Source organism: Cervus elaphus, chromosome 10 (genome assembly GCF_910594005.1).
Source record: "Cervus elaphus chromosome 10, mCerEla1.1, whole genome shotgun sequence".
In the NCBI taxonomy this organism is placed as follows: Eukaryota; Metazoa; Chordata; class Mammalia; order Artiodactyla; family Cervidae; genus Cervus; species Cervus elaphus.
The window spans coordinates 55,120,042-55,140,917 of NC_057824.1; the positions used below are offsets into that span (position 1 = coordinate 55,120,042).

The following is a 20,876-nucleotide window of genomic DNA, read 5'->3' on the forward strand; positions in this document are numbered from 1 at the left end:
ACTTTTCATAAAACCGTCGGAGACAGGACGAGACTGAAAGTGTAACAGCAGATGAGCTCCTGGAGCAGAGAGGAAAGAGACACCACAAAAAGCCAAGCGGGGTCTGCAGGTCGGACCTTAACGTGGGGGGTCGCCACCGATTCCGCGCCTGGGTGGCTGGACCGGTCACGGAGGGAAAACACGCGGGCGCCACGGGCGTCAGGTGCAGGCTCTCCAGTGGTCCGGAGCAAGGCTAAGGGAGACGGCGCACACACGGGGAAACGCGCGCAGGCGACCCTGCGGCTTCCCCGTCTGTGAACTTGCCCTCTTGCTCAAGTTCACCTGTGACTACAAAATCATCGCCTGGGTGCTCTCCCCGCCGTCCGTGCGCACAGCTCTGAGGCCCAGGTGCGCCGCGCGGGGAAACGCCCCCGCCGCGCCCAGTGCGCCCGCGCTGACGCGCCTTGCCGTGACTCCACAGCTCCGAGAAGCCGCGCGACTGTTCGAGAAGAGGCGAGGCGTGCGCGGGCAGCGGAGGGCGCGATTGGTCGGCCCGCGGTGACGTGTTGGCGCGCGCCGGGAACGCCTCGCCGCGGCCGGGCGCGATTGGCTGGCCCGCAGTGACGTGTCGGGGCGCGCCGGGAACGCCCGGAAGGCGGTAGCGGTCGGGCCCGGCGGCTACGGATAAAAGGCTCGGAGGCCGGGCGCCGGGATGCCGCTCCTCGGTGGGCTCGGGCCGGCCGCGATTGTTGTTTGGGTTCTGTTCTCCGCGTCCCTTTGGCCTTGTTCGCTGTCGACAGGAGGCTCAAGCTCTCGGCCTCCGCCGCCTTCCTCTTTCCTCGGCGGCTGCCCGGGCCTCTTGGAGGGGCCGGGCCGGGGACGCCGGGCGGGGGTCCGGCCGGGCCGCAGACCTCGGACGGCAGGGCGCCCGTGTCCCAGCACACCGGGGCTCTTGCTCCGCGGACGCAGCGCCTACAGCGCGACCACGGAGGGATTGAGGTGGGTCTCTGGTCGGTCCTCGATGGAGCGGTTCCCGCACACCCGCTCTGTGTCGCTGACCCCTGGAGCCAAGAGGCGCGTGCGAAGCTACAGGGGGAAGCCGAGCGAGCGGGTCCTGGGGAAGGAATTCTAGAATAGAGGAAATGAGGGTCGGGCGAGGTGAGGCGGGGGTTAGTGATGCTCTAACCCGAGGCCTGAGGGCAGGAGCGGGTGTGAGCCGTGGCCAGTGTCCCAGGCACCGGGACGCTCCCAGGAGCGGGGAGAGCTGCCGGGCGAGCCGGGAACGCCCTGGGGACGTGGACTCTGGGAGGGACCGGAGTTCCGAGAGTGGGTGCCCGATGGGAGGGCAGCCTGTGAGGCGTCCTGGGGACTTCAGTTTTTTCTCAAGTGCAGTGACCTCACTTTCTATACCTGTTTTCCATTGGTGAGTTAACTTCTTGCCCTTCCCCCTGGTCAACTCCAGGTTGAGTGTCATTAAGGAGTAAATTCTAAGTAAGACTCAATGCATCAGGGAGTTAGAGGGAGCAGGAGGGGACTGAATCGAATCTCTTCGGGTTAGTGCAGTTAATTAATGTGATTTAGCACCTGGTAACGGAGTTTTGTTTATGTCAACAAGTATATTCAGTAGATGAAATTGGGATTTAAAGTTCACCAAAGCTGTAACTTTCTCTGGCGATTGTGTAAATTGAATATGAGGCGTCCTTATCAATATGAATCAAAATATGGATTAATGAAAACCTAAATTCGGGTTGAGCTTCATAAACTAGAAATTAAAAGGACTGAAAAACAACCTTTTAATGGGGTTAATTCTGAAGGAGCTGGTACTTAAGACTAAGACGCCCATTTTTTCTTTGGTAACAGACAAGAGTTTGTGAGGCTTTAGTCCCCTGTGGGGGCCCAGCTGACTTGGGTGTTTACAATGTGTGTTTACTTTGATCACCTGTACAATATAAATCCTGGTGACTGAAATTCAGGACATTGTTGCTTTCCTCCTAATTTTTTCTAATTCTTGCAGGTGACGTTTTACTCTGCCGTCTGTGTTTTGGACACATTCTTACAATGGAGTTCCCTGATTTGGGGAAGCACTGTTCAGAAAAAACATGCAAGCAGCTAGGTAAGCGCTTTTAAGAGAACCTCAACAGAAAAGGGGCGTTTTGTCTCTGCTTGCCGGGAGAACTGGCCATTGTCTTGGTTAGCTGATGCTCTTTGGGTCTTGGCCTTCGTGGTTCTTAGCGACGAGATGCTGGCCTGAGGTTAGCTGATGTTCTTTGGGTCTTGGCCTTCATGGTTCTTAGCGATGAGATGCTGGCCTGAGGCTGAGGTTCTGTACCGCCAGGTACGAGGCTGGTCACCAGCACTGGGTGGACAGAAGAGCACTGCTCAAACCCTCGAAGCACCGCCTGAGCTGGGATCCCTTTGGAAAGGGTAGCTGTCCCGGTCCTGCAGTGTTGCTGACGTTGTGAAATTCACAGATCCCAATTATTTTATTCTCATGTAATACCTTGAGATGTATTTGATAGGCGTAACATGAAGTCAGGGAAGGTAAATACTTGTTTAGTATGACGTACGATTCTTTTGTTCTAGTCTTTAAAACACTTTACTGTTGGGTTTTTTTTTTAGATTTTCTTCCGTTAAAATGTGACGCGTGTAAACAAGATTTCTGTAAAGATCATTTTACCTACGCTGCACATAAGTGTCCCCTTGCATTCACCAAGGTAATCGATCATACTTCGTTCTGAAGATTCTGATCCTCCCTCTCCAAAGCCTCGCTGCCTGAGATCGTGGACACGAGCCCCACATAGTCAAAGCTCAGCTGGTGTGAAAGGAACCGTAAAGTCCGTTGCTCGGTCACACCAGCCTCGTTTTGGGCCCTCGGCAACCATGCGTGGACAGGGCAGGGAGGAGCGTCCACCTTCCCAGGAAGCTCGGGCTGCGTAGCTCTAAAACCACAGGGTATTCTCGGGGGTTTCTGGAATCAGTTGTATCCAGACCTTCGATGCTTACTTAACACGTTAAAATGTTTAGTTCATTTTATTCAACACACCAAGGAAGAACCGCTCTGTCTTCCTGCGGGGCTTGATGGGACCTGTTTGGGAGGAACTGTGCATGCTCTCTTTCGGGGTCACTTCGCAGCCTTGGCCTCCTGCCTCGGTGATTCAGACGGGACCTGGTGGAAACTGGGCTATGGCTGAGGGAAGCCGACTTAGGCGCCTAAGTCCAGAGGTGTGAGACCTGGGTTGTTGACGTTTCAGGGGGTCCCAATCTGAACTCATTTGTTTTGGGTGCTTCCGGGAGTGGTTTCCTGCAGTCTTTGGCCAGCACTCTACTGGTTCCCTGAGGTGGCAGTTTAGAGGTGCAGATGATGGCATTTCAGGCTTTGACCGGTGTCGGCTGTGGTCTGGACCTTCACTGATTTGCCGGGCGGGGGAGGGTGACTCATGTTCGCCCGGCACCAAGGACCAGGCCACACTGTGGTTTTGTTGACGTGACCTTCCCGTTTCCCTGGATAGGGTGAGTCTGCCTAGAGATGACTCAGCACTGCTTGCTTGCTTAACTCGCCCGCTGGCCAGCTGCGGGAGCAGCCCCGGGTGGCTTCCCAGCTTGGCTTCCAGACGCTCTGGGGCTACCTGTCACTCGCCCGCGTCAGTGTCACCTCAGAGCGCTCCTTGAGTGAAGCTAGCTCAGCCCTGGCCCTGAGGGATGCCAACCATGCTAGGCGCTCCGCTGCTGGGTGCCCTGCTGGTTCCTTCCAGAGCCCCCCGTCCTGGGCTTGGCGGGTGGTGCTGAGCCTGAGAGCTCAGCTGGGCCACGTGCGCCTTGGCAGGTGACCACGTCTGAGGTGTGGGCATGGAGGAAGCCCTGTGCGCATCGGGAGGGCTGCTGGCGGGCGGGGCCGGGGCTCCTCTCCGCTGGCGTTTGCCCCCCGGCAGCCCCGCCCGCCCTGGAGGTGTCAGAGAAGCTTCTCCGCTCACCCCTACTGCTGGACAGACGGCCCTGCCATCCCGAGACCGGCCCTCCGGACTGCTCACCTGCTTCCCTCCTGGGTGGCCTTGCCGGCTCCCTTAGGGTCGTCTCTGCGGGCGGGCGACAGTCCGTTGTGCGTCGGTTCCCCTGGGTCCCCCCGAGCTGGCTGACTGCGGCTCAGGCTGCTGTCGGCCCTCCCGTGATGGCGAGGCCAGCGTCTGTGCCATCCCCGTGTGACTGCGCCCCGGCCCTCTCTGTCGTGTGCGTGCATCTCGGTTCTCTGATGAGCCCTGTCATCTTATGTTTGTTATTTTAGGATGTTCGGGTCCCGGTGTGCCCACTCTGTAACAGCCCCGTCCCAGTAAAGAAGGGGGAGATCCCCGATGTGGTGGTCGGTGCGCACATGGATGGAGAATGTCAGCGGCCCCCCGGGCAGGAGACTGCGAAGGTGAGGCAGGGCCGCGGGCGCCGCTTCCTCCTGGGGAGAAGCGCAGTTATCCACTCAGGCTAGTTACAATAGTTTTTGCATAAAATTAAACCCTAACAATAGTTAGTGACAGACAGGGAGGCTTGGCGTGCTGCGGTCCATGGGGTCGCAAAGAGTTGGACACGACTGAGCGGCTGAACTGAACAATTGTTCAGTGTTTTCCTGAATTGTGAACGGCTTAGGTTTTCACAGTTCTACCAGCATATTTCCTCAATATCGGGGTCTACATTAGGATCTACTTTTGTTACAGGCATCTCACTATTTCTCCTGAGGTGGAAAGTTAGCGTGGTTTCTGGGAACCGCTGCCCACGTGCGCCTTTTTTCTGAGCTCCGCAGGAGACGGCGTAGCACACACTGATGACACGCAGACCCCAGCACGTGTGTCTGTCTGTCTGGAGCGGGCGGGTGCCGCCTGCGTTCCCCGTGGGCTGAGCCCAGCCTGTGTGCCTGTCCCGCGGGGGTTGCTGCCGGCCCGGCACCCTCGCTCCGTCGGTGCTCCTGGCGCTCGTGGGCGTTGGCGGTTTTCCCGCTTCTGCTGCTGCTCGGGGGCGCCCGTGAGCGACTGCTGTCCGTGACCCAGTGTGGCAGCCTCGCAGACGGGGAACCCTGGGCCTGCGCCCGCTCTGGACCGCACTCCGCCGTGCTGGCCCTCCCAGACCGGCCTCCTTACCCCTCAGGTTCCCTCCTCTGTATCCCCCGTGCGGGGGCTCTGTCCTGGGTCCTGATCAGTCTCAGGCTCCCAGGGGTCAGGGCAGCTCTGCTGTGGCGGGGGCGGGGGGGGGGGTGGTCTCCTGGAGGCACAGCCTCTCCTGGCCCCCCTGAGCTTCCAGTGCTGCGGTTTCTGAGCCTTTGGGGAGCCTGTGTCACAAGCAGGCTGCCTCTTGGCCCTCCGCACCGGCTAGCAGGGTTTGACGTCTGCTGAGTGCGTCCTGCTTGTCCATGAGCTTTCCCTAAAGTCGTGGTTGTTCCCTTTTATCTTTCACCAGTTTTGCGTTCATCCCTTTTCAGAACGTCTCTATGTGGTCACTTTAGAACTTTAGGCGGAGTAGGAGCCGCCCTCTGTGGTCACCTCTGTGTCTGAGGAGCCCCGGGTTGGCCACGGCCTCAGCAGACGGCACGTGGTGGCCTGTCCCTCGCAAAGATGGGAGGCTCACCGGGCTCCCGCACATCCCCGTGCCCAGCCCCGCGCTGCGCGCTCCCCGGGCCGGCTCAGGTAGTCTTCTGGGATGCGGGCCGCGTGGCCCCCTGCTCTCAGCCTGCAGCTCGTCTTCAGGGCCCCGCTCCCTTGAGGCTGAGTCACCGTCTCCAGTGCTCCAGCAGCTCCCTGCTTCCCACGCTCGGTGCAGGACAAAAACAATTAGGACAAATAACCTGGAGCAGGAGGAGGCGAAGCCCGCCTGGAGCCTCCACCCCAGGCCTTCTGATCAGACCGCCTGCCGCCCCGTGACCTCCCGGCCCTCAGCCCTGCGCCCGGCCCCAAGAACCCCACTCCGAGCCCCCACAGCCCCGTGTGCTCTGGCCCCAAGGCCCCCCACCGGTCCTGCTGCCCTGTTTGGGGCCCTTGTGAGCCTCTGGAGCCTCTTGTAAAACCTCCCTGCCTTCCCGAGACCACGGCCCGCCCATGCCCTCCCCAGGTGGCCGGGCCCCCCTCCTGGTGGCCGCGCCTGCTCGGTCTCCGCCCGCCGGCTCCTTGCTGTCCGTGCTCGGTCACTGCCTGCCTTGGTGGAGGGCCGCTCCCAGGCTGCCGACCCTGCCTCCCCTGTTGCCAGCTGCACAGTTGGGAGTGCCCGGCAGTTTATGGCACCCAGAGACCGCACCCCATGACGGAGCACAGCCGCCCCGTCCCCGGGGCCCCCCCGGCTCCCCTCAGGCCGCGTGCGTGGCCGTCTCTCCCTGACCCTGTCTGCCCCCACCCCATCTCGTTTCTCTCAGTGGGAGCACCCGCAAGCATCCCACATGAGTCCCCAGCTTAAAGTGCTGGCTTTGTGTCTGTCATCTGTTAAAAGTTTCCTTAATTAGCATTCTTAATCAGTATTTTTCTGTTTACCTGACAAAGCGCAGTGGAAGCCCGGTGCCTTTGTACTGTTTAGCTAGAGCTGTCTCTGGTTTGAGTGTTGAGGGTCTTACTCGGGGGCTGGCTGAGTGATTGCTCAGCGAGGTGGTTGGTGCATTGGAGTGACTTCTGATTTCACAGGTGTTTACGTTCCGCTGCTCCAGAGAGGGCTGCAGGAGGAGGGAGATGCTGCGGGTGGTGTGTGAGGAGTGCCGCGGCAGCTTCTGCCTCCAGCACAGACACCCTCTGGACCACGGCTGCGCCCGCGGAGGCCACCCCGCCAGCTCAGCCGGGTGAGGACAGCCTCACTCAGCCTGCGCGTGGGGATCACCTGGACCGGGAATTGGGTCCCACGCTTGGCCATGGGGGTGGAATATCCACTGTGGGGTTTGGGTGAATGTGATCTAAATTAAAAGTGGACCCAGAATTGAAGCTGGATTTTAGTCGTCGTTTGCTGGAACCTCAGTTCCGAAGCTAGAAGCCATGTTCATGGTGCAGGCGGGGGCGGGCTCCTTTCCGGGGCCGCGGGGAGGGTCTGCCTGGGCGCCCCCTTCGTGGAGAGTGGTCCCCGTCTCCCTGGGGCCCCCTGGCCTCTGCCTCCCCTAGCGTTGTCTCTGTGCGGTGGTCGCTAAGTGTCCCCTTGGCAGCCCAGCAGTCTGTGGGGCCGGACAGTGACCCCCCACGCTGTGAGCTCGGCTGCCACCCCGCCAGCCGCCTGCCCTCCCCGTGGGCCTGGGGGTTGTGGTGGCGGCCGGGCCCCTCGGGAACATGGCATGTCCGCCCCCACCTGCTGCAGGAGGAGTGGAAGCCGGGTCCCCTGCCGCCGTCTCTGACCGTCTCCCGTGTTGTCTGCCTGAGCCAGGCGGAGGGTCCTCTTGTCCCTGCGCGTGTGGCCTCCATGCTAGAGGTGAGGAGTTGGCGGAACGCTGACCTGAGCCTTCCCCACAGGTGCTCGGATTCCGGGCCATCGGGGGCTTCCCGCGAGGGGCCAGGCAGCTGGCTGGCCCGGCGCTTCGGGTACGGCCCGGGACAGGCTGGGGGGACGGTCACGCCGAGCGCTCACGGCAGGGCTCCTGCCTGCCCGCTGGGGCTCCGCACCCCGTCCCAGCTAGACGGCGGAGGGGGTGCACGCCTGCCTGCAGGCTCCTCAGCCCCGGGGTGACCCTGAGAGACACTGCACAGCTGCGGTCTGAAGGCCTGTGTGTGGTGAATGTTTTGTACGTGATCACCCGTTTGTAGTTAATCCAGACAAATCTAAAAACATAAGCTGTTTTCTTCTCTTTCAGATTCAAAGTAAAGCCATGACGGGACCGATCCTGCCCAGACTGGCCTGTTCTCGTACGGTACCTGCACTTGGCGGGTGACTTCATGCTCCAGCAGGTCCCTGCTTCCCACGCGAGCAGGTCTGGCCTGGGTGTCAGTCAAGGGGCTTCTGTCACTCAGACCATCGACAGCGGGTCACACGACGTCTTCCCCTGTGGCTGCTGTGGTGATCGGCCATCCGAGCCCAGGTGGAGGGGGACCGCCTCCCCCGCAGGGGTCTTGTCCAGGTGGCCCACCGCTCCTGCTGCACTGGGAGGACAGCCGTGACCCTCTGACTGCAGGCGTTGCGGTGACGCCAGGAGAGCCCTCGTCTCGTGGGGCCTCGGAGCCAGGAACCCGGTGGAGAGGACGCCGTCCGGTTGGGTCCCCGTCATGACCCACGGGGCACACGGCCTGGACGCCGGACAAAAGCCCGCGCAGCCACCGCCTGTTTTGTGGGTCTAGAGCCTCAGGATGTGACGGAGGGCGGCGCGTTGGGTTCCCAGTCCGCAGGTGGGTGATGCGGCTGTCTGTGGCCTCATCTGGTTAGTGGTGGCAGGTCTAGGCCGCTGGCTCTCCAGAGGTGCCAGGGTTGCCCCCGCCCCCGCTGCGTTCCTGACACCGTGGGTCTCGGGGCTATGCGCATGAAGCACTTCCTGGGTCCAGGTCCACTGGCGGTCACTAGCTGGTGTTCGGAAGCACTGGTGAGTGTCGGGAACTTGAGTGTGTGTTTCTCAACTGCAAGGTTCATGACATCTGTACACAGATCAGGTCTTTCTCAGGAGAGGTTAATGTCCAAACTGAGACTCGGTAGCGCTGGATTTTGAAGACAACACCAAAAAAGAAAAAAAATCTCGTTACAAATATTTACAGGTTGAAATAGTATTTTGGATACAATGGATTAAATAAAGTATTAAAATGAATTTACTTGTTTTTGTTTTGTGTTTTAATTGTGGCTACTAGGAATTTTAAAAGTAGGTAGAGCTCGCGTCATATTTCTCTTAGCGCTATTCTTGATCATCCAAACTAAAGGACAAAAATATGCCACATTATCAGTGATTATCAACTTACACGAGTGCACTCATGTTTCTGAGCTGTGATTGGAATGTTTAAGTGTGTTTAAGACCTTTCTGAGAAGTTAGCATTTTCCGGAAGGCCCCGTGTGAAGAGACACTGGAATGGCACAGAAGGGCAAAGGCCAGGAAAGCAGACATCTGCTGGGCAGGCCCTGCCGCCGCTTACAGAGGTCACGGTCCCCCGGGGCCTGGGCATGTCGCTGCCCCCAGGCTTGGTTCCTTAGGGAGGGCCGTGTTTCAGAGCTTGGTGAGAGGACCCGAGGGGGCACCCAGGACGTCACACTAACTTCCCCGTCAGTTTCCCCACACCCCCAGCAGCTGTTTCACCGGTTCAGTTCATGTGATGCAAACATGGTGTCAGCGGGTCTGCCTTGATGAGCACAGCTGAGCATTAGTTCTGAGAATTCCTTGTGGATATGATCACATCCCAAAGGATGGGGGAGTCACGAGTGCATGTTAAATTTTTGTAGGAAGTGCTGGTATTGAGAGAGTTCTGAGTGCCCCTTTTAAGTGTCACAGGTCTGCGTGCGTTTTTGACAGAAGGCTGCCTCAGCTGCTGGGAGCGACCTTGAGCACACTGATGCTGGTCGTGGTTTCTTCACCTGGGATGGGGCGAGGCTGGCACTCAGCCTCAGAGGTGCCCGAGGCGCAGGGCTCGCCAGGTGTGCAGACTCTGCCCGGGCCTCGGTGCCCGGCGCTGGGCCCACCACCGCCCCGCTGCAGGAGGAGGGTCAGGCCGGCCTTCTCAGCAAGTCCACGTGTCTCTCGGGAGCGTGTGGGGGAAGGGAGAGCCTTGGGGCAGCTTAGCCTGTTCTCCCGCCGCCTGGGGTCTTCACCACGTGCAGCCACACCCTCCCCGCCGCTGCCGCTGTCCTGCCTCCGTGAGCGCCATGGGCAGGGCCAGGCTGCCTGCCCAGCGCCCCGTGACCAGTGACCAGTCCTGCCGGCCGGGCTGGTGCAAGGCTGCCGTGTCAGACGTGCCCACGAGGTGTCACCAGAGGGCCTCTGAGAAGCAGGGAGCGGGCGACTGGGACCTTCATTCCTGCAGGAAACCAAGTCCAGGCGCCAGGAGGGGCGCGACCAGTCCATCAGCCCCAGGTCAATGTTTGCGGGTCATCTGTGTTCAAAGGGATTGGGGTTTGCTTAAGTGTATTTTTTAAATTAATTTTTATTGGATTTACCTGCTTTACAATGTTGTGTCTATACTCTGCAGCAAAGTGAGTCAGCTCTGTGTATACATACGTCCTCTGTTCTGGATTTCCCTCCCAGCTGGGTTACCACGGGGCCCTCAGTGGCATTTCCCCGCGCTGGGCAGGAGGTTCTCATCAGCCGCCTGTCAGACGTCCTGTGGCGAGCACGTGCATGTCCGCCCCCACCTCGCAGTCCTGGCCGCCACCCCTTCCCCCTTGGTATCCATGTTTGTTCTTGACCAGGCTTCCACATTCATTCTTCGTGGCAATGCTGCGGCCTAATCTGGAAGGTGGGTTCTGAAGTGAGTTTCTGAGCTGGTTATGAGTGGATGGGAACTCCAAGCCTCCAGGGGGCAAGCACGAATCTCCTGTCCACGATCTTTGATATCAGAGCTGAGAACTTCACCCTTAGTCTCTAAATGCATCCACTTTTGAACATGCAGAGGCCTGTGGTGAGGTTAACACTTTCATGGAGTGAGATTATCCCAGCTTTTTCCCATCACGTCTCCCCACACTCCCCATCCATCCAACCTCAGGCCGCCCTGCTTCTTTATCCCATAAGTACCCTGGGCCCCTTGCCTTCGTGGAGGTGGAGCTGAGGTTTGTTCTTCCATCTCCTTGCTTGGCTGATTTCCTGCAGACCTCAGCGTGTTGGCTAGCTGTGCTTCCGGCAAAGTGAGCCTGGTCCGGCAGTAGTTGGAGCAGTCCATCCTCAGATCCACAGGGCTCTGTTGGGTGGGTGTGTCAGCAACCCAGTGCACGCTGATGGTGGTGGTTTTTCTTGCTTTTCTATCCCACTGTTTGTCTCCTGTGTATGTAGCTATTTTCTGTTGACTAGCGATCATGCTATATGAGCAATTACACTCTGGGGTGTGGGACTTGATAGTCTTCTAAACTTGATCTTTTCTTCTTTCAGCCCACAAGCGGCACCAACAATAAATCCTGAATCACTTAAATGCAGTTTCAGAAATTGAGATGAATTCAAGGTGGATTTTATGCATTGCCTGCAAGAGCTGGTCTCTCTTTATATTCATGCCTACAGTGTAGCTTTTCAGGATTTCAACCCAAAGATGAGACACTTACAAGAACCCTTCCTCTTGGCAGCCCTAAGCCTGCAAAGCTGACAAAATCTTTGTTCACATTCTCAGCCTTTCAACTGTTTTGTTTCTTCCAGAACTGAGTGAAAAATGGCTCCAACCAGAAGGCTTACTTCTCTAGGTTTCCCTTCCCCTTATTTTTTGGCTTCATGTCATCTATCTATCTATCTATCTATCTATATGTCTTGTTTTATATATATATATATATATATATATATATATATATATAAAACCATGTTTTTCAGCTATTTTCATGGGAGGCTTTCTGGGGATCACCTCTTCAGTTTCCCAACCAAGCTCTACTGCTTAGGGTGGCAGTAAAGCCAATCTACTGACACTGGGTTGTGGTGAAGGAAAATGCAGCGTTTGTTGCAGGCGCCAAGCAAGGAGTCCAGGCAGCTGGTGCTTAAAAGACCTGAATTCCATGAAGGCTTTCAGGGAAAGGTTTGTAAAGACAGTGAGGGAGAGGGTTGTGGGGTGGGTGATCAGCTCGTGGACATTCTTCTGATTGGTTGGTGGTGACGTAATCAGGACTCAGCATCCTCAGTACCCCAACCAGTCTGGGTCTGCGTGCTTGTGGGCAGCACACAGCTCAATTCCCTCAACTGCCGGGGCTTTCAGCAGCTACAAAATAGCTAACAGGACATGGCTCAGAATATTACCTATAGCTCTTGAAGGGAACTAAAGGTCCTTGACTTTGTTTAATGGCTATTATTATTTCATCTTGCTTGAATGTTTTCCTTTCTGCATTTTCTGACTTCTCAGATTAAAGCTATTCATTTTTAAAGTTTTTCTACAGACAAAATGTAGGCAGTGGACATGGAATGGGGGAGTCTTGTCCTAGGAATGTCCCGTAGGGTCCTGCTCACTGACAGGCCTAGGAGGCTGAGGCTTTTCTACAGACAAGAGGCAGGTGGAGGACATGGGGTGGGTAAGTGGCTGGAGTCTCTTCCCTTCCAGGAAGGCTCCATAGGGTCCTGTTGGGTTACAATACACAATAAACATATTTGTATTTTATACTCTATATTATTTAAGCTTGTATGTGGATGAGAACTTCATTTTTCAGTGATCACGAAGCCAGTTAGAGCAGCTTGAAAACGGAATGGTTCTTCCTGGAGTCGGTAAATTTGAACATGCTTATACCGGTGGCCCAGTCTCCTTATGTGCATGAGAGGCAAGCAAGGTGTCTTATACAATTAGAAACAAGTTAGTTGTCTGTAGAAAGCGAAACTAGAAAGTCCTGGCTTGCTGCCCTATCTTCCACCCCAAGAAGCCCCCTTGATGGCACAACCCCGTCCAGCTGTCCCCACCTCACTGTCCCCAGCTTAGAAGTCTGCTGAACCAGCGGTGGGTGAGACTGTTTAATATTTCTAAGAGCCGAAAAATGATTTAACTCGTGGTTGGTTTCATCAGCGTGGCGCCGCCTCAGACTTCAGACGCCCGGGCGGTCGGGCCCGCATCCACTTTTATCCTCTCTCCAGGCGACCTAACCTGGGTTTACAGGTGTCTGCAGACACACCGCTGCACCGACAACTTGGCGAGCAGGCGCAACGCTGTGAGCGGGGAAGTGGAGGTGGTATCAGCAGAAACGACAGGACGGGGTGTTCCCCTGCGCCCACGTTCTGCTCTGTGGACACAGCGGGCACAGGCACGGTGACACACCACGTCCCAAACAAGCACCCTCGAGCAAAGCTTCCGTCAAGCTTCAAAACTCCCAGTTCACACACGGTGACGTCCAAGTTCAAGAAGTGACTGCGGCCCCCTCCCGAAGCCCGGGCATGGCAGACCCCAGGAGACCAGGCCCCCGGGCGAGGGTGGGGGACAATCTCGCAATCCTGCGCCCACTTTAAGTGACAACAGTTAAAATCTACATCCTGCTTGAGACTAATTCTCATGGACCGACCTGCGCTGTCGGCTTTGAGCCGGGGAACCTGCCGGCGCCACCCGCGAAGCCGGAACGCGGAGGGTTGCCGGGCAACCGGCGGCTCCCGGCGCCCAACAGTGACGCCATCGGCCCCACCCCATCCCACGCGGCCGCCCCTCTCCATTGGCCAGAGAGGAGACGGAGGCGTGCCTCGACCAATAGGCGGCGCCGCTCCGGGGGGCGGGGCCGCGTTACCTGGGCGTCGCGTCTGCCGGAAGCCAGCGTCGACGGCCACGCGCAGGTAGGCGAGTGTGGCGTGCTGAGGGGTAGGGGGTCCCTGCGTGGGCGCGGGGCCTGAGCGGCCGTCGGAGGTGCGCGGGGACCTGGCAGTTTTCCTTTCGGCGGCCTGCCGAGGGCGCGGGGACCAGGGCGCCGGCCGCGCCGGGGGTCCCCGCAGCCCCCTGGGTGAGTTCCGCGTGTTCTCGCGGCTCTAGTCAGAAACAGCTCGGAGCCAGCGAGGTCGCCTGAGGCGGGTGGGACGGCGGTGCTTGTGAGGACAGAAGACTCTGCGCAGCGCGGCGGGGAGACGTGGGGCGGGGCGCAGGGCCGAGGCGGGGAGGGAAGCCCCAGGGAGGGTCCCCGCGGAGGTGGGCCTAACCCGGCCTAGGTATTTCACGCACCCTGCCGAAGGAGGCGTCGGAAACGGCCTGGAGGGGCAGGGGCGGAGAACGGTCGGAGACTTTTGAATGATTCGGGAGGAGGGGCGGTGCACGTCCACTTCTGGCTGTGCTTCGGGAGTGGGGCCAGCGGGATTCACCGTGGGACGGCCGGGTGTTTGCGAAAGAGGAGTTGGGGGTGACACCAGGGTTTTGGGCTTGAGCTGAAATCTGCATTTTACCAGATGGCCTTTGATTGAGGGGACAGACCTTGCCAGGGAGATCAGGTTTGTGGAGGATGATGGGCAGTGTGGATTTGACACGTCTTCTGTGAGACAGTGTGTGTATCGGTGATACACAAGGGTTGGCAGCGTGGTAGTGCGGCTCAGTGAGAAGCGTGGGCGTCATCAGCCCCTGGCTGGTATTTAAAGCCGCAGGGCTAGGTGAGATGGGGGAGTGAGAGTCAGTAGAGAAGGAGGGAGGCCTGAGCTGGGGGCCCTTGAGCATCCGCGGGCAGGGAGGTGGGAGGAAGGCCAGAGAGTGGCGCGGGGAGGGGGGTTGGAAAACGGAAGGAGGGGGCCGTTGGGAAGAGGGGCAGGTTGTGGCAGATACTGCAGTGAGGTCAGTGCATCCAGTCAGGGATGAGCAAAGCCGCACTGGACTTGGCGTAATCGGTGAGGCCCCATTTTAAAATCGACGGTGTCTATTGCGGCAGGCGGAAAGTCGTGCAAACTCGCCTTGGATTTGTGCAGGGAGAGGGTGTTTTAAAGGGAGGGTGGGGGGTGCAGGGGTGGCACCCTGAAGAGAGGCATGGAGCTGGAGAATTGCAGTGAGCAGACTCAGGCCTCCTTCTGAGGGAGGAGACTCCTGCCCTCCCACTCCCCCCGACACACAGAGGTCCTGTCTTCAGATGTTGGCAGGACCCTCTTGGTAGCCTTCAGTTTTCTCAGGAAGGAGCTTTTTAGGGGGGCCAGAGTCACTGTAAGTAGTCACTGGTGGCTCAGCTGGTAAGAATCCACCTGTGATGCAGGAGACCCGTGTTCAATCCCTGGGAGGGGAAGATCCCCTGGAGAAGGGAAAGGCAACCCACTCCAGTATTCTTTCCTGGAGAATTCCATGGACAGAGGAGACTGGCGGGCTACTGTCCATGGGGTTGCAAAGAGTCGGACATGACTAAGCACAACATAGAACAGAGTCACTGTAAAGATGCTGCCTTGAGCTGCTAGAAACTGTTTTCAAGTCTTTACAGGCCCAGGTTGAGGCCTGATGTGGGAGGGCTCAGAGGAGGCTGGCCAGGGTTTGGTTGGGAGAGGCTGTTAGCAGATGGGTGTCATTAGTGGTCTCAGTTAGAGCCTTCTGGCCAAGTCAGGTGGCCGCCTGATGAGGGAGTGGCTGGGAGGAGAAAGAAGCGGTGCCAGTGGGCAGCTCCTGAGGGTTTTCTTGTAGAAAACAGCAGAAACAGGGTGGAGAGCGTGTGGAATCAAGAGTTTTCAGACGTGGGACCTCGTGGTTGACTCTGTAGAAGAGAAGGTCAGCCCATGGGGGAAGGGAATTGCTTAGTGCCACGGAGGCCCCTGGAGTCAGAGCCCATAGAGGTTCGGGTTTTCCACTGTAGGGGGTCCGTGGGGCACTTCTGTAAGCTCAGTGACCCATCAGGAATCAGCAGAGGCGGGGAGGGTGTGTTGGAGGTCTGAGAGCCTGTGAGGCGAGAGGATGAACTGGCCAGCTGGGTGCGTGGCCGCAGGTGGGAAGCAGGCTTTGCTGGGCATCCCTGGGGGCGAATGTGACGAGAGACCCATCAGCTTGGTCCTGGGGCGTCTCTGGCCAGGCAGGAGTGGGAACTAGAGTTGGGATAATGAGCAGGGAGCTGAGCGTGTCTAGAGAGGCGTGATTGTAATGAGGTAGGAGTGGGCACGAGAGAGGTGAGCGGCCTCAGAACATGTGGGGATGTGTGGAGGCAGCGGACCACAGGTCCTGGCAAGGCTAGAGAGTCCCTGAGCCCCAGGGCACCCAGAGGGCCTGGCTGGCAAGATTCGAGGTGGGCTCACAGGGGGGGTGCAGGGTCACAGGATTTAGGTCACAGGAGGGGGGCCGTGGGTTCAGGGAGCAGAAGCTGGAGGCCGTTCATCTGGGCGGGGTTCAGCATGGTCCGGGTCAGGAGGATGGAGCACGGCCGTGTCCCGAGTGCAGGAGCTGGGGCTCTGGGTGCTGGTTCCTGTGGATTCCTTCCGGAGGGCCTCCCTGGGTCTGCCAGCTCCCATCAGAGGTGACTTAGATGCGCCAGGTGAGAGGGGACCTCAGGGGCTACAAGTGATGCTTTCAGATTTTGAAAAGGATCTTTTTGCCCTGAGGCGGATTTATTTTTTTAAGGTCCGGTGGGTTTTCTTTTCAGCGCAGAGCGGGGCAGCCTCAGCCTGTTGGCGCTGCCTGGTCCTCACGGGCGACTGCGGCCCACCCAGCACTTCGCTGTCCTCCTCCTGTTGGTGGGTTATTCGCTTGTTTCACTGAACAGTGTTGAGCTGATGTCTTAAAATGTCCTCTTTTTGGCTACACTGAGTGTCTCGTGGGATTTTAGTTTTCTGACCAGGGATTGAACCCGGACCCTCAGCAGCAAAAGTGCAGAGTGCTAACCAATGGGTCACCAGGGAATTCCCCCAAAATGTCTTTTCTTTTATTGTAGAAATTGCTGGAAAATAAAAAGGAAAAAGAATTCTTTTAATTCTGTCCCCTAAAATGCTAATGTCTTAATGTATTTCCTTCTGGTTTTCTCTTTTGTGCATATCTCTGTACAGTTGTCCCTACAGACGGGGGTCGTGTTATGCGTACTCTGGTTTATAGCCCGTCCTTCCACTCTATGTTGTGTCGTGAGCACCCACTCAAGGAGGAAGCAGTGGATCACAGGTGTTGGTGGATGTACCGGCGAGCTCCTTGGCTGCCAGCATCATCTGTTTCACAGTCTGCCACTGGACATTTACTGTGTTGTCCACTTTATAGTGTTAGGGGTGGTATCATCCTTTATATCAGGTCATTATCATCCTTACATAAATCTCTGTCTATGATTATTTCATTAGGGTGAGTTCCTTCACGTGGAATTACTGGGCCAAAGCATTTGATTAAATGTTACGAAAGATTCATATTACCTTGAGGATGGCTGTACCAACTTACTCCCCATCTGCAGGGCGTGGTCATGTCCTTTTCATCATCCTCCGGCTAATGCTGAGTAACGTAATTTAAAAAATCTTTGTAAAAGACGTTTAATCTGTCAGATTAAGTCAGTGATGTGTGCGTATGGCCCAGAAACTCGGTGGTCGTGGACCTTAACATAAGCCAGCAGGCAGCTGCTCCTCAGAGGCGAGCAGTGTCATCTCCCCACTGTTTCTCCTGGATATTCTACATAGTAGGCAGACTGGGTGACTTTCTTTTTCTTTTGATTCACCGATTTTAGGCCCAGTCTGTTGATTCCCCCTGAGAGGTGGCCTCAGTGTCCTCACGTCCTGTCCCGCGGTCACAGGAGGTACGAGGCACCTGCAACAGGGCCCGGCGCACGGGAAGCTCTGGGTGAGCGCTGGTTTCAGTGGTGACCACAAGGACAATTAGCTTTACCACCCACCCCTCCAGAGCCTCCCCACCACCAAGTACAGGAAATCTTAAGTAGGTGTTGCTTGTAGAAATGAATCTGAGTCACTGGGATTTTTGCAGAAAGGCCTGTAAGGAAAGAACCCCAGTAAAGGGTCTTTTTGCGGTGACACCGCGATGCCAGGCCACCCGTGATGGTCGGTGGGCAGTCAGGGCGGGGAGGCCCCACCTGGCTGGGGGACGCGAGGAGCGCCTTTGACGCTGCAGCAATGTTTGCCCGCATGGTGGGGGGAGGAGACGGATTTTCCCCTTCATTTAGTCCCCTGCAAATAGCACCGAGGCTTTAATGTCTTTTCACTTACAGCAAATAACGGGATTAGCGGGTTTTTTAAAGTTATTCACGGGGGTGTGACCATGACCACAGCCTACTTTTGGGACATGTTTCTTCTTCAAGGAAGCCTGGTACCATTGCTCACCCGCGCTGCCCCCCTCGCCAGCCCCAGACTCCCACGTGGGTCTCTGTCTCTGTCATTCACTTATTCTGAACACTTCATATACAGGGAACTATGCCGTCTGGTTTTCCACGACAGGCTTCCCTCACACGAGCCTTTCACGGTTCGTCCATGTTATAGCAGGCATCACTGCTTCCTTTCTGGCTGAATAATCGTTCATCCGTCAGTGGTGGGCCATCTTGGATGCTTCCCCGTTGTGGATACTGTGACTTGCTGCTGCGAACAGCCGTGCTCAGAGTTCACGTGGATCTGCTCATTTCGCTGAGTACGTCTGTCTGTATGTCGTCTGGGGCCACGTGGCTGTGTGACTTGCTGAGGAACCAGCAGACTGTTGCCCAGAGTGGCCACACTGCCTTCTGCCCGCCAGCAGTGACGAGTGGGCCAGTCTCCACATCGTCACCGACACTTCCCACAGTCGGTCTGATGTCAGCTGTCCTCGTGCTTAGGAACGGTGTCGTTTCATTTGGGTTTCCCTAATGAGGACCAGTACTGAGCTCCTTCATGGCTTCCTGTCCATTTGTATCTCTTCTTTGGGGAACTGTCTGTTCAAATCCTTTGTCCATTTTTAAAGTGGGTTGTCAGCCTTTTTTATTGAGTTATGAGCCCTTCCTTCATTCTGGATACAAGTCTTCTGTCAGATATGAATTGCAAACATCTCCAGTTCTGTCGGTTGTCGTTTTACTTTGTGGCTGACATCACTTACAACACAGAATCTTCAATTCTGACACATTCAGTTTCTCTTTTTTCTTCTGCTTGTGTTTTTGGTGTCATGATGAAGAAGCTGTTGCCTAATCCAAGGTCATGAACTTTTGCGTGTGTGTGTGCTAAGTCACTTCAGTCGTGTCCGATTCTTTTCGACCCCGTGGACTGTAGCCCGCCAGGTTCCTCTGTCCGTGAATTCTCCAGGCAAGAATACTGGAATGGGTTATTATGCCGTCCTTCAGGGGATCTTCCTGACCCAGTAATCGAACCTGTGTCTCTCACATCTCCTGCATTGGCAGGTGGGTTCTTTACCACTAGCGCCACCTGTGAAGTTTTACTTCTGTATTTTCTGAGAGTTTTGTAATTTCAGCTCTACATTTAGGTTCTGACCCATTGTGAGTAGTGATTTCTGTATGGCGTGAGGTAGGGGTCCCATTCCATTCTACATGTGGCTGTCCAGAAGTCCCAGTGCCACTTGTTGAAAAGACTGTTCTTCCCACTGAATCATTGTGGCCCCTTGTTGACCATAAATGTAAGGAAATGTCATTTCCTACAGCAAATATTCCTTGTCTCAAAGGTCTGCGTCACCATCTCTTGGGACTATTAAAAGAAACCTTTATATAGTATGGAAAAGACTTTTCTCCCCATTTTTAGCAAATAGACTTAGTGATTAAGCTTTTTAATGATAACTCAGAATGAATACAGATTTAACTTAACTTACATGGTAACTGGTGTGTAAATATTTGCTAAACTTCTCTTGCTTCTCCAGCAAGGTAATTGGCTTGCAGAGCCCTTTGTCTTTTCAAAGCCCTGGGTCAACAGTCTCATTCTTTGAAGATTTCTTACTACACTAATTGGACCCTGTAGCCTCTGGCTTGGGGTACTTTCTTAAGATAAGGCTGAATTTTGCGCCGGCAGTTTTCCGATTGCACGGTGGTAAGATTCTCCTGGTGTGCTGGAGTCATCGTGGACCCTAGAGGGGCAGAGGGCCTGCCACTCTGGCTCCGTGTTGTCTCGCCTGTGGCCTGTGACTGTCTGGCTTGGTCGTGGGTGCAGCTTGGTACCGTGGTTCCACTTTCCTCTCCAGATGGGGAATCTTAAGGTGCTCTGGCATTTTTTTTTATAGAGAGTGGGTTCTGGGTCCTTTCCGTTACAGTCACCCTCTTCATAATCGCCACTTTCCGTAGCCCTTTCCTTCATCCTGTTTTTGTTTGCATCACATCATCCTCGTTTCCTGACCTGTGTATCTCTCCCATCAGAACGTGAGCGCTCAGGAGCAGGTCCTCTGGGCTGCGTGGTCCAGTCTGGAGCAGCCCCTGCACCTGGTCAGCACCTGTAGGGGGGGCGGTGCCTGCCTGGGGGGCTGCTGGTGACCTGGGCACGTCCTCCCTGCTGACGTCTTGGTGGCGTCTGTTCACCTGCGTTGCACTGAGCCCTCAGTGAGACTGACGCCTTGGGAGGGGCCCCGAGGGCAGGGCAGGGCAGGCAGATGGCCCCTCACGGCACCTGGCCTGGGGCCTTGGCACGTTGCTCACGCCCCCTCTGTCCATGTGGCCCCGCAGAGAGGCCCCTGCCGCCGTCCGTGTCTGCTGCACCTCCTGGCACCTGCTCACCCACCCGCTGTGCTTTCTTGGCAGCGTCTGTCTCTGTAAAAGCATTGACCTGGTCACTCAAATGAGCCTGGACTTCACACTCGAAGGGAAGCTTCACGGGTCAAGGCTCTTACTTCCCTTGCTCTTTGCCCTGTGTTCGGCCTCCAGCAGTGCCTGGCACAGAACCGGCCCTCGATAAACACTTGTGGAATGAGTGAGTTACATGTTTGAGCCTCCGTGCTGGAGTCCAAAGTATATTCTGGTGTCCGAGGAAGAAGGCATTGGGTTTGTGTCCGTTCCCGTGCAGATAGATGTCCGAAATGAAAGCACCTCTATTATAGAGACGCAGTGTATGTGCTGTGTGTGGGTATAAAATGTACATGTTACGTGCTTATGTCTATATAGTAATCTATATACACATATAAAGATATACATATAAATGAAGCCAGGGGGATGAGTTTAGGATAAATAATACAAAATACGTTCTTGTAATTTGTTAGAATAAAAGTTGATGCTAGTAGGACTTGTAAATAGAGTTTTAAAGGACTAGTATTTTTGTAAAAATGAAGTTTTTCAAGTGTAAAACCTTGATAAAAAGCAAAATAAAACTGAGCTGCAGGGTCCGGGAGAGTCCCTTGCAGTCCCGCCCTAGGTATAAAGGTGAAGGTTTGGTTGTATCCATCAGATGTTTGCCTGTAAGTCCATGTGTAGCTTTCTCTGTTGTTGTTTTGTACATGTAACTGCAGACCATCCTAGCATTCTGTCCCACCTACATTTGTAACACTGCTAATGGGTTTCAGTTATTGGGAGGGATTCCCTCTCCTGGT

General features: G+C 56.0%; 2 protein-coding genes across 7 annotated transcripts in view; both read left to right on the forward strand.

Annotated features, from left to right (window-relative positions):
• The first annotated feature begins 842 nt into the window (after nucleotides 1-842).
• On the forward strand, nucleotides 843-8,707 carry ZFAND2A (zinc finger AN1-type containing 2A). Of its 4 annotated transcripts, none has more exons than XR_006343163.1 (7): nucleotides 843-978; nucleotides 1,994-2,092; nucleotides 2,599-2,693; nucleotides 4,259-4,390; nucleotides 6,624-6,775; nucleotides 7,279-7,389; nucleotides 7,769-8,707. XR_006343163.1 is itself a non-coding variant. In XM_043915470.1 (7 exons), exons 2-7 carry the CDS (start codon nucleotides 2,038-2,040, stop codon nucleotides 7,785-7,787), a joined length of 522 nt encoding a protein of 173 aa, XP_043771405.1. In that variant the 5' UTR covers nucleotides 843-978; nucleotides 1,994-2,037; the 3' UTR covers nucleotides 7,788-8,707. The 4 variants fall into 4 exon arrangements, 3 of the variants coding, with proteins under 3 accessions (XP_043771405.1, XP_043771407.1, XP_043771406.1); XM_043915470.1 differs by lacking the exon at nucleotides 7,279-7,389 and adding an exon at nucleotides 7,431-7,499; XM_043915471.1 differs by lacking the exons at nucleotides 843-978; nucleotides 7,279-7,389 and adding exons at nucleotides 1,168-1,402; nucleotides 7,431-7,499.
• A 4,551-nt stretch (nucleotides 8,708-13,258) lies between these two features.
• C10H7orf50 (chromosome 10 C7orf50 homolog) overlaps nucleotides 13,259-20,876 on the forward strand; it is a 67,787-nt gene continuing 60,169 nt past the window's right edge. The window contains exon 1 of one of the 3 annotated variants that reach the window (XM_043915480.1): nucleotides 13,259-13,312. Coding sequence is in view for 1 of the 3 variants with exons in the window: in XM_043915478.1 (XP_043771413.1) it covers nucleotides 15,943-15,951 (9 nt within the window). In the remaining 2 variants the exon portion in view is untranslated. The other 2 variants (XM_043915479.1, XM_043915478.1) reach the window with 2 other exon arrangements.